The sequence below is a fragment of the Syzygium oleosum genome, unplaced genomic scaffold, assembly GCF_021117445.2.
Source record: "Syzygium oleosum isolate NSW1041296 unplaced genomic scaffold, Sole_v2.1 Sole_v2.04, whole genome shotgun sequence".
NCBI classification, from domain to species: Eukaryota; Viridiplantae; Streptophyta; class Magnoliopsida; order Myrtales; family Myrtaceae; genus Syzygium; species Syzygium oleosum.
The window spans coordinates 12,888,608-12,901,389 of NW_026607488.1; the positions used below are offsets into that span (position 1 = coordinate 12,888,608).

At 40.8% G+C, this 12,782-nt stretch overlaps 1 protein-coding gene across 1 annotated transcript; it reads left to right on the forward strand.

Annotated features, from left to right (window-relative positions):
* Positions 1 to 5,301: 5,301 nt before the first annotated feature.
* Positions 5,302 to 11,574, forward strand: LOC115679374 (ankyrin repeat-containing protein At5g02620-like). The gene is made up of 3 exons (XM_030602958.2): positions 5,302 to 5,644; positions 8,793 to 9,322; positions 10,747 to 11,574. Exons 1-3 carry the CDS (start codon positions 5,302 to 5,304, stop codon positions 11,572 to 11,574), a joined length of 1,701 nt encoding a protein of 566 aa, XP_030458818.2.
* The last annotated feature ends 1,208 nt before the right edge of the window (positions 11,575 to 12,782 follow it).

Genomic DNA, 12,782 nt, shown 5'->3' on the forward strand with positions numbered 1-12,782 from the left:
CATTTTAATTGGTGATTGAACAAAATTAGGTACCGAAAGGGCACTAGTTACTAGTGTAATAAAGTCCTTGAACTGATTGAATCTCTGGTTTGTAGGAGTACGCCAATTCTTCTATCGCTTTACTTGGGTTTCTAATCGATCCACCATAAACTGATTAGTAGCAACTCTTAGATAAAATTTCTATGCATGTTAATAACTTGAACCTTAAGTCGCGAATTGGTATGGGCTTGAGAGAGCCCAAGTTAAGTCCTAGGTTTAAACTTAGCAGTCCATTAGCCTCAAACCCCTTATCCGACGGTTCGGGGAGGTCACGACATGACTCAATTGGTATTATTAAAAAGTTTAGAACTGAATCGGCAAAAGTACAATATGTTTAAGATTTTTTGGATAATTTTGCCAGCTTGATTGACCTACTATACTATGTATGAAACCCATAACAAAATAAATAAATAAAAAGACGAGTACTTTTGTAATTTATCATCTACATTTTTAATAAGATTTTCGATAGAATCTCACAGTCAAGCTTCAATTTCAACCATACATAAGGTATTTATATTTATAGGGGAACGAGATTTTCCTATCATCATGTTTTCACACTTGAGCAGGGGTGATTTTTATAATATGACGCAAGATAAGACAATTTGGGATCATATTTTCTCCTATCAAGGGAAAATTACCAAAAAAAAACCCTAAACCTATTACACTTATACCAATTCAGTCTCAAATCTTTCAATTTAGCCAATTTAGTATTAAACAGTTTAATAATTTGCTAATATAGTCAATCCGGCCAATTTTGGTTACAAATTAATGACGTGGACATCGACTATCTTACGTGACACGGTCGATGTTGATGTGGAAAAATTGAGAAATTTTTATTATTTTTTTATTGTTAAGGCTTGCAGGGCCGGCAACCCTCTGTCGGCTACTAAGCGAGGGCTTCCTAGCCCTCACCGGCCACTGGGCGAGGGCCGCGAAGTCCTGGTTGCCACTGGGCGAGGGCCGCGATGCTAGGGTAGGGAGATATGAGATATTTATGAAATATTCGACAATTAAAGTGATTTCGAATTTAGAATATAAGATATTCTTTTTGATAATTGCGAAGAAATCGGTAGCAATTTTTGGATGGAGGATAGATCCAGAAGAGTAGCAAAAGCTTGTGATTTTCTTTTTAGATGGAAATAAAAGATCCAGAACAAAATTGAGATTTGACCTAAATTTAAGGTTTTTTTTTTTTTATAGAATCAAGTTTTTGTTTTGGCGTGAGAGGTGTCAACTTCTTGTACTTTCCGGGGAAAAAGAAAAGTGACTTGTTTCGCTTGGGAAAATAATAAAAAACGACAAGTGTTTTGGTTGACCGGATCTGCACGAAATTTGAGTGGATTGGATTAACTTAAAACGATTGTTCAACCACCGCAATTTATGATGGAAATAGATGGGAAGGCGTGAGGGAATAGAGAAGGTGGATTGCCTTCATTGCATTTGTTTACGGATGGAGAATCTTAGCAACTAAGGTTGCGTATAGCAACCATTCTGTGCCCGGAAACAGATTCTGGTAAAAAATGATTCTTTTTTATTCTGTGCCCGAAAATAATTTCTAAGCATTTGAAGGCGTTTGGTAACTGCCCAAAATTTTTATTCTTAGAATAGAAAAAGAACAGAAATGCGTTTGGTAACTACACAAAATTTCATTTTATTAATAATATTTAATAATATTTTGAATTTTTTAATATTTCTTTCTTTTTTTTATTTTTTTTCTTTCTTTCCCTTCTCTTCCTTGGCCAAGGCCGGTCGCCGGCGCTGGCGACCAGCCTCAGGCCAAGGCCGGCGAGGGCGTCGTAGCCCTCGCCGCCGGCCTCGCCTTGACTGGGCGAGGCCTCGCCGTCGCGGCCGCGAGCCGCCCTCGCCGGCCCTTGCTTGTGGCCAATGGCCAGCGGCTAGTGGCCAATGGGTGGTGGGCGGTGGGTCGAAGAACAACAACAAACCAAAAAAAAGAAGAAAATGAAGAAGAATCAGAAATGGAAAAATTGTTCCAGAATTAAGAAGCTACTTTTTTTTTCTTCTTGATTCTGTTTCAAAACTGATTCTAGGACCAATGTTTTGCAAAATTGTGCCCAGGCACAAAAAATTTAACAAACAGATTTCTGCTCCCAAACTGATTCTGGGAACAAAAGTACAGAAATTTTTACTTATTTGACAAGTTGCCAAACAGGCCCTAAGAAGTGTTCGGGGCCACGATGTGACGGGCCATATTAAGGTACAGAAAAATTAAATTACAGGTGGTATTTTTTGCCCATCGTAGCTGGAAACGGGAGGAAATTATCAAAAAAGTCGCAAATCTATTACAATTATGCTAATTCGGTCCTAAACCATTTTTTTACGTCAATTTAGTTCTAAACCTTTTTTTTACACAATTAATAGTTTAGTGATCCGTCACGAAAATAAAAATGCTTCGCAAACACGGTACAACTTCGAAAGGAAAGTAAAAGCTCTCCTTTGACCTATCAAACACTTAAGAACAATGCTAAGGGTGCGCATGAATACCATTCTGTGCCCGGGAACTATTTCTGAACAGAAATGATTTTTTTTTATTCTGTACTCGGAAACAATTTCTGAGTATTTGAAGGCGTTTGATAAACTGTCCAAAATTTCTATTCCTAGAGTAGAAAAGAACAGAAATGCGTTTGGTAACTACACAAAATTTCTGTTCCCAAATAATATTTTAATAATATTTTGAATTGTTTAATTTTTTTTTTCTTTCTACCTATTTTCTTCTTTGGCCATGGCCGGTCGCCGGCGACCGGCCACAGCCCAGGGCCGGCGAGGGCGTCACGGCCCTCGCCGGCCGCCGCCGGAGGAGAGGGTCGCCCTCGCCGCCGGGCGAGGCCGCCTCGCCCGAGACGGCGAGGCCGAGCCTCGCCCAGATCCGGCGAGGCCGAGCCTCGGCGTCGCGACCCACGGCGAGCCGACCTCGCCGTGGGTCGCGACGGCGAGGCTCGACCTCGCCCAGATCTCGGTGAGGCCGAGCCTCGCCGTCGCGACCCACGGCGAGGTCGGCCGCCGTGGGTCGCGACGCCGAGGCTTGGCCTCGCCAGATTTGGGCGAGGCCGAGCCTCGCCGTCGCGACTCACGGCGAGGCCGACCTCGCCGTCGCGACCGACGGCGAGGCTCGGCCTTGCCCGATCTGGGCGAGGCGGCCTCACCCAGGGCGGCGGGTCCACCCGTCGCCCTCGCCGGCGAGGGCGACCCTCGCCTCCGCGCGGCCGGCGAGGGCCGTGACGCCTCGCCGGCCTTGGGCCGGCCGCCGGCTCAACCCAGGGAAGAACAACACAAAAAGAAGAAAAGAAAAAAAAGAAAAAGAAGAAAAAAAACTGATTCTCAAAATTGTGCCGAGAAACAAGAAGCAAGTTTTTTTTACTTCTTGTTTCTCTTCCAAAACTGTTTCTCGGCACAAATATTTGCAAAAATGTGCCCAGGAACAAAAATTTTACCAAACGCATTTCTGTTCCCAAACTATTTCTGGGAATAAAAGAACAGAAATTTTCACTATTTCGCACGTTACCAAACGGGCCCTAAGAGTGTGTTTATTTTGTAAAAAATGAATGATTTAGAAAATATCTTCCTAAAATTGATTGATCATATTGCATGAAAATATTAGTTGAAAAATGTTTTCATCATAGGCAACAATTTATGTCTAAATATTTTCTTAGACGATTTTGTTCATTCATTTTTGTAAGCGATATAAACGATCATTTTTAGGAAAATAATTTTCAAATCATTTATTTTTCACGAAACAAATAGGACATCAGGTTCTGTTTCATCTTCGGTCCGAAGATACGGAGAAGGCATAAATCCATAACCTTGGCGACTTGTCGTGGGCTGGCTAGATCATTTCTTGCTTTCCTTAGTTTATAGCTGGCTGCTTTTTGCTTGCCTAGGTGTAGGGGTGAGCATGGTCCGGGTTGGGCCGGTCCACCCCCTAACCCTAGGACCAACCCGCACAGTGTTGGTCCTCAATTTTGGGACCGAGGACCGCCCGTCGGTTCCATGGAGCCGCCCGGGAACCGGACCGCCGGTCTGGTCCGGTTCCTGGGCAGATCCATGGAACCGTTCCCACCAAGTTTTCCTGGACAAATAAAAAAAAAACATGTGGACCAACATCGGATCAACGGAACAAAAAGAAAAGAACATAACTTTCCATAAAATTCCTATACTATGATCGGTTCTATTAACCACATCATCCATAAATCAAGTGGGTACCCATCAAATGAGTGTCCAGAGATAAGAGAGCAGAGAGTTATGAGTGTCTAGTTACGTTTTTTTTTTTTAAATTTTTTTTTGGCCAGATTTTTTTAATTAAAATTTAAAAAAATAAAATATATTATTATTATATTACCGGTCCGGTCTGGGTGGGCGGTTCCACACCGGGAACCGGGAACCGGACCGATACCCACCGGTTCCAAAAAATTGGAACCGGGAACCGGACCGGTCCCCTTGGGAACCACCGGTTCCGGTCCGGTCCCAGGCGGTCCTGGGCGGTCCTGAGTTTTTTGCACACCCCTACCTAGGTGCATATAATGTTAAAAGGAACTGAGGTAGTTCATTTGTACACGCCCTACATAATTTTCTATGAACTATATATATATATATATTATTAACAAGCGAAATCTATTGAGGCAATCTTTCGGTCTTCTAAAAGGGATTTCAAAATATGATGAAAATCATCATCACCCAATCAGAGTGCAGGCTTATACACCGGTGCTTTCCTAGAAAGTGGCCCAACAACCACACAAGGAACCTTATAAATCTTATTGCATCTCGACTTAAAACTTCATCTCTTAATCGCCACCCAATAACTTCATCATTTCTTTGCTATACACACTTAAAATGAGGCCTGTTCAAGAAGAAGTGTCGAAGATGGAGGAGCACATAAAACCCCCAAAAAAGTACATAAACTCAAGTATGTACAAAGCAGCCAGAGAAGGCGACTTCACAGGCCTCAAAGACTTAATCGTCCAGACACATGGAGGCAATAGAGAAGAAGAAACCCTACTAGACGGCCTCATGCTAGAGACCCACAAGGGCAACAATCTTGTCCACCTTGCGGCGGAGTCGGGCCATGAGTACTTCATCCAGCAGGTCCTCCAGAAGTGCCCGCAGCTTATGCACAAGCCCAACTCCCACCGCAACACGCCGCTTCACATCGCGGCGCGGACATGCCACTTTGATGTCGTGAAGGTCATCCTCTCCGAGGCCAAGCAGCACAATACAACGGCCACCACTGACACTCCGTGCACTCGGCAGATGAAAGAGATGGAGGACGGAGGCACAGCCGGGATCAGAAACAGCTTACTGAGGATGAAGAACAGGGCTGGAAACACGGCGTTGCATGAGGCGCTGAGGAACGGGAATAAGGAGGTGGGTATGTTACTGTGGGAAGAAGATAGAGAGATGGTGGGCAGCGTGAATGAGGCCGGCGAGAGCGTTCTGTACATGGCGGCTGAGTTAGGGTTTGATAGAGTGGTGAAGAAGATGGTGGAGTTCTTGGGGAGGAGCATGCAACGCGAAGGAGGTGTTCTGCATGGGGCTCTGAGTGGTCCGGACGGCCAAAACCCCTTGCATGCTGCTGTTCTTGCTGGAAGCATTGGTATGCAAATTTATACATGCTTGAATGACCAATCTCAGGGTCCTTCATTTTTTGAGAGATTAATTTTAAACATACATATCAAGCACGCAAATGAGACATGGGCCAATGGCAGATTAAATTTTTATTAAGACTTAGATATCTTATAGACTTAATACTCTTTGTTAGTAGGTGTAGTATTTCTCTAGGACATAAACCTTTCTCTGTGTTCATTGACGATAACAAGAAGTTTAATAAAAGTTGTTTCGGTAGGTAAATTAAAAGACAAATAGCTTATATCTTACTGTTTTGATCATTTTTCATTAATTTCTGATCTCTCATTTTAGCCTTAAATCTACATATATAGAACTAAAACTGATTTTTGCAACTTGCAAGCATTAATGTAAGTACATATTAATTATGCAGATTTTTTAATTAAAATTATCTAACGACTGAGATTATTTCATTTTGGTCGTTCTTTCTCCCTCGTCATACGTCGTTAACAAAAATGAATGATGTCATGATTTTTTTTAAAGTTTCTCTATTGAATTTAGTTGAAACGTCTCTATTATTGTTTATTAAATGTATAATTTACATGACCCGGGAACAGCCGAATATATAAAGGGTAAGACAATCATATTTATAATATTTCAATTGCAATTTCTATTGTTTTCACATGATATTTCTATTCGTTCATCGCTCTTTATCTTTATTCTTAGTTTGATGATTCATTACTGTAGCTTTAAAATGCTTTTCTTTTATACACATCGACTGTGAAAAAGAATAATTGGAGTTTTATTAAACACAACATTTCTTGATAAATTTGAAAAGATAAACCAAACTTTTTTCTTTCCTTTCTAGTTCTCATACGTGTTAGCTGGTTGCACGCTTGAAAATAAAAGGAGATATATGGAAAGCACTGTGGAAATAGATTTCTAAAATATTTCCATGGAAATCACAATTCACTTATGGAATGCAAATATTTACGGGTGTGCTTGTTTTGCGGAAAATTTCGTAATGATATGCTAAAAAGCACATAAAACTCTATATTGAGATAGAATTTGAAGATACTACAGAGCATTTGGGGTAAGAGATTGTTATACTTGGGAAAATAATTTCCTCTATTTGGAACCGCAAATTCACTTTCTTAATTTTAATTATACTTGTTTTCTTTTATCGTAAATGTTTTACAAATGACTAACCATTTTAAACAAACCGAATAAGTGAAAGTCTGGAAAATTAGTTCGCTAAAAGCTCTTTCAGTGAAATAAACACACCATAAATATAAAAAAAAAATTCTACATGTCTTCCATTCTTAACATCGTTCATATAGTTATCTTTTGCACAATGGGTAAGCATAGGGAAAATTGTCCAAAAAATCCTAAATTTATTGCGCATTTGCCAATTCAGTCTCACACCTTTTAATTGTGCCAATTAAGTTCTAAACATTTTCACGTTTTGTCAATGAGTCCATCTAGTCAATTTTAACCGGAAATAGCTTACGTGGACGCTAAGCATCCTACGTGGCACGGCTGGTGCTGACGTGGATAATTTTTAATAATATTTTAATAATTTTTTGAATTCTTTTTATTTATCCTTTTTTTTCCTTTATTCTCTCTTCTTTCTTTACTTTTTTTTTTCCTTTTCTCTTCTTTTCTTTTTTCTTTTTTCCCTCTTCCATTCGCCGGCCTCAAGTGAGGGCTACTCTTTGCCAGATCGGGCGAGGGTCACCCTCGCCCGAGGGCGGGCCTCGCTAGGCTAGGGAGGGCGCCACTCGCTTGAGGCCAGCGGAGGGAAAAGGGGAAAAAGGGAAAAAAAAAAACAAAAGAAGAGCGAATGGTAAAAAGGGAAAAAAAAAAGTAAAGAAGGAAAAGAGAAGAAAAGAAAAATAAAAAAATTGAAAAATTATTCAAAAATATTATAAAAAATTATCCACGTTAGTGTCGGCCGTGCCATGTAGGACGAATGGCATCCATGTTAGCGATTTCCAACCAAAATAAGCTGGATGGACTCAATTGGCAAAACGCGAAAATGTTTAGGACTCAATTGGTACAAATGAAAAGTTTAGAACTAAATTGGCAAAAGTGCAATAGGTTTAAGACTTTTCGGATAATTTTTCCGTTAAGGATACGATACAAAAGTGCAAAATATAGCTATAGTACTCTACGTTGGCAAATCTACTTTCATCCGACTCCAAATCACAAATAACTTGAAGTTTAAGTTTTTACCTACTACGAAGCACGTGAAATAAGAATGTGACAAGGTCAAAGAGCTTTTGGAAGGTATATAATGTTAAAAGGAACTGAGGTAGTTCATTTGTACACGTACAGAATAAAATGAGGAATTTTCAAAATGATTTTTTTTTGTTTTCTTTTTCTTTTGCCAGCTTTATTGACCTACTATACTATGTATGAAACCCATAACCAAAAAAAAAAAAAGACGAGTACTTTTGTAATTTATCATCTCCATTTTTATAAGATTTTTTATAGAATCTCATAGTCAAGCTTCAATTCAACCATACATTAAGGTATTTCTATTTATAGGGCAACGAGAGTTTCCTATCATGTGTTCACACATGAGCAGGGGCAATTTTTCTAATATTAGGCAAGATAATACAATTTGCGATTGTATCTTTATCCAACCTCGTTTGGTCACAACTTGCTCCAACTCAACTCCTAGTTATAGTTCTACCTACTAGCGTTTGCCCATATATTAACTTAGGTCAGAAAATTTACATTCCAAGAAAACCTAATCAATTAGTCCAAGTTTAATCTACATCCCAGCAATCATAAATATGGTTGGAGGAAACTTTCTTGGCTGAAACAAAAATTACACATTTCTTGGTTTCACAACTTGCATCTATCACTATTGATACTGGTAAGTCAAACTTTTAATCTATAACTACCCAGGTGTGTTGTGTAAAAAGAAAATTTCGACGTAAATTGTACGTCTTATAAAAACTCAAGAAGAGAAAGGCAACTTTGACGGCAAAATTGCCGATAGATACTTGGCATACTTCAATGAATCAAGTACATGTCAGTTAGGAGAAGTTACCATCTAGATGCTGTGTTAAAGCAAGCAAAACTAACCCCATATCAAGAAACCATGATATCCGCAGCCACATCCCCCATTTCTTCGAATCTACTCTTCCAACGAGTTCTTCATGTCCTAGGATGCGTGGATGCTCTCATAAATCTCCGGGAATCAAAAGTCATCAACGAGCCCGACAACAAAGGAAGAACAGCCCTTCACTTCGCGGCGAAAGCCAAGCAGAAAGAAATAGCCACTCGCCTCCTCCAAATCGACCCTTCTTCGGCTTACGCCAAGGACCTCGTCCATGGCCGGACCCCGCTGCTTGAAGCCGCCTCCTCGGGCCACCTCTGTGTTCTGAGGGAGATCCTCAAGCACTGTCCTGACACGGTCGAGATCTCTGACAACGAGGGCAATAATGTGGTTCACCTCGCGTTGAAGTGCCGACAGTGTCGCTCTAAGGAGGTGTTGAAAGTGCCTGAGCTGGTGGAGCTGGTGAACGAAGCTGACGGTCGCGGGGACACGCCACTGCACGTTGCGGCTAAGGACCAAAACTACAAGATGGTGAAGAGGCTGTTGATGATTCCTTCGGTGGATCTGAGGGCCAAGAATGCCGATGGGCTCACGGCTCTGGATATTTGTGAGTCTCAGTGGCAATTCACCAAGAAGAAGGTAATTATTTACTCATCATATTATACGACTGTGTGCACCAAATCATAGTTTCCGAAAAAATGTCAAGAGTCAAAGACAATGGGCTTTTTTGTTGGGTGCTTTCGTGAAGAAAGGTGGAAGCTAACGGACCTTGTAATTAAAATCTTACGCAAGACAAAAAAATTATTAGAGAAATTAATGAGGAATGATAAAGAGCATTATAAATTTATGTAGCTCGGTCTGGAAGTTGGTATTTACTTCATGGGAGAGCCAGCTGCACTGACCTATCAATTGGAAAATTATATAGTTAGTCAATCTCTCATGTGTTTCCAAATACTAATACACATATCCTCACGAGCTCTCATATTTTTTTCTCATTCAATTTAACTAGAAAATCCTTAGAGAAAGCCTCACAAAACCGTGTTCATGTTCTGCTGGCCGCCCCATCCATGCCTAGAAGCTTCGGCTACTGAGCTTCATCAGATTGGCAGCCCGCGCCTTTGGCCTGTGTGCCCGTTCCTGTCTTTTCTCACACTTTGAACACCTCCAAACTTGTCTCGGAACTATCTCGACTCTCTGAGCTCCAATGCAAACTCCGATGCAGCAAGAATTTGAGCCACAAACTCGGCAGGTTTCTTTTAGGTCAGAAAACTCAGCAGGTTCAATGGGCATTATCTCGTAGTTTCTTACATGTGTGAGATTGATCTGGTATAATAAAACTAACAAACGAGGTATACCAATCTGTGTGATAAAAGAAGGTAAAATAGTATAGAGAGGAAGTGCGATTTAATTATTTGAGAAAATGAATTTACATTATTGCGGAATGATGAAGATCTATTTCTAATTTAGGTAATATAAAGGTTTATGAGAGATGAGGTGTTAATAACCTTTTAACTTACCATTTCGTTTGTTTTTTATAATACATAGTTGTTATCAATTTGGTAACACACATAACATTTATTCATTTTTTTTTTGTAAAAGTTTGAGACGGAAATTCGTCTTTACTTTACCTTACTTTATAACATAGAGTTTGAGACGAAATTATATTTTGTTGTGTATATATTTTTAACATGTTACACATTGTTGTTTTTCTTTTAGTTCACATGTTTTAGTGCCTACTGGTACTTCTAAGTAATTTGACATTAATCTAATAAAGTTGATGCAATAAGTTATGTATATTAATCTTTTTCAAATGTTAGAAATATTAAATATGATTTACAGAATTAATCTACCACTACTATAAACGTGGTAAACTCAATAGAATTTTATAAACGTGCGCGCAATCCGGGTAAACTAAACTATTGCTTCCTCTCACCTATCTTGGTTATTGATTATGTTTTCAGTTTTTGGAGGGAAATCACACTAGCCTTGCCTTAGTTGAAATAGAAGGGTTCATCTCCATAGCCTACTTCTATTAACTGCTGACAATAATTGTTCATCTGCAGGCATACCTCTACCGATACCTGAAGTACCTCCCGGCCGTCCGTTGCCAAAAGCCTCACATCTTGAACCACTCTGAAAGCCCCCTCACCCCCCTTGACAACCCCGAAGCCGATCTCAAGGGCCACGCCAACGCCCTAACCGTTGTGGCCACACTCCTCACCACCATCACTTTTGCCGCTGCCTTCACATTGCCTGGAGGTTTCACGCCTGGTGACTCTGGCACTAATTCACTGCCGTCATCCCCCTCATGCAACTTCCCCGACTCTTCTGACCCCCTGCCTCCTACGCAATTACCTGGCCCTCCCCCCCACTCACCTGGCGACGCTGTCCTCATCAATCAACCTGCGTTCATGGTCTTCATCCTAACCGACGTCCTCGCCGTCTCTACTTCCCTGACGATCATATTTATCTTGATCTCAGCCATCCTCAGTGACGAGACGTTCTTGAAGAGGGCCATCGTGTACAGCAAGAAGCTACTCTACCTCGCCCTGGCAGGGACCATGGTGGCCTACATTACAGGGCTGTACAGCGTCATATCGACCGACGTCGAGTGGTTGGCAATCACTGTGTGCGCCATTGGATCGAGTGTCCCGTTCCTGATCAGGTATTTCCAGGTCAAGTGCTTCACTTCGACTCCTGTGTTTCTTCATCGGTACCTCAACAAGAAGAGCTCTAAGAAGAAGATGGTTATCGCGCCTTCATGCGTCAGTCAGAATGAGAGGGTTGGCAATGACTCTGAGTCCTTTGATGATGCGGTCCAGCGTAATGAAGCACCTCGAGTTCAGCTGAGGCAACTTTCCAAGCGAATTCTGTCGTGCAGATCAAAATGAGTGTGTGCGCGTGTCTCTCTCTATGTATGTATGTATGGTTTACATTCCAAGCACCTCTTGTGTTAACTTTTTTGTTGAACTTAGGTTGTCGTTTACTTGTTTCATTTTTACCAAACTCAAAACTCGTATTAATCATTCCGTGCTCTTGCCCAATAGTTTTAGTTATGAACTACGTACTCAAAATCTTTACATTCTAAGTGAAAGTTGTTACAATTTTCTTCTTTGTGTTTGCATGTCACTCATCAATCATATCCTGAATAAATAAAAATCTTCATGGGCGTAGAAGATTTGAGACTACTCTGCATCTCTGTGGATTGTTCGTTCATGGTCGAATGCTAGCAGATGTTAACATTAAGTAATTCCCTGGATGGAGTTCTTCCTTTTTTCAAAAGAATGGTTCTAATGGTGCTCACGGAACCTCAATTAACTGCTATGACCATTAATCCGAGTTTGCCGGAATCATTGATTTCTGTTTGTTATATTCAGGTTGTCCTAAAAATACTTAATACCCTTTTTCGCTTGTCCATCTCCTGGAACTCAACACATGCCTCTTTGGCGCTCTAGCATGTTGCTCAACCTCATATCTCCGAGCCTAATTCTATTTACCACGGCATCTTTCGAGGCACACAAACAAAATTTAGTGGTCGCATCCACGATGTTCTTTGGCACATGGAGAGATCCTTTCACTTGTAAATCAAAAGGCTTTGTATTCTCCTTTCAACCGTACTAACCTGGAAAATGTACTCTCTCTCTCTCTCTCTCTCTCTCTCTCTCCCGTCTGTTGTTTATGCTCTGAAGGATCAGTGGATGAAAGCTGTTTTTTTGCCTCTGCAGATGAACTTTGTAGCTTGACCACTCATTGGAAGCAATTAGTATTGAGTTCTCTTGGTCATTGTAATTCGTGCTTGCATATAGTCTCGAGTTCAAGAAGTTTTGCAGCCTACACGTAAGTGGACAGGGTGTCACATGTGTCAGAATGTATTAGATAACGCTCAAATGTCATGCCGTAGTTTTGAACTTCTTATTCAGTGGAAATTTCAAATATGGCAGTAAAATAAGACAGTTCAGAAGAGTTTTCAGAGTAGACCTTATTTCAAAAAGAGCCGTAAAGAGTTTAGTTTAGAAAAGTCTCTAGAGTGCACGTTGTTTCAAATAAGGTACTAATGTGGGTAACTTAGACTCAAAACACACCCTTAGCTCTCTAGCCT

Excerpts from the sequence above, each read along its gene's own strand:
- LOC115679374 (XM_030602958.2), top strand. The coding sequence starts at position 5,302 with ATGAAAGAGATGGAGGACGGAGGCACAGCCGGGATCAGAAACAGCTTA. Across the intron at positions 5,645-8,792 it reads TGTTCTTGCTGGAAGCATTG|GATGCGTGGATGCTCTCATA; the intron begins GTATGCAAATTT and ends TTCATGTCCTAG. Across the intron at positions 9,323-10,746 it reads GGCAATTCACCAAGAAGAAG|GCATACCTCTACCGATACCT; the intron begins GTAATTATTTAC and ends GTTCATCTGCAG.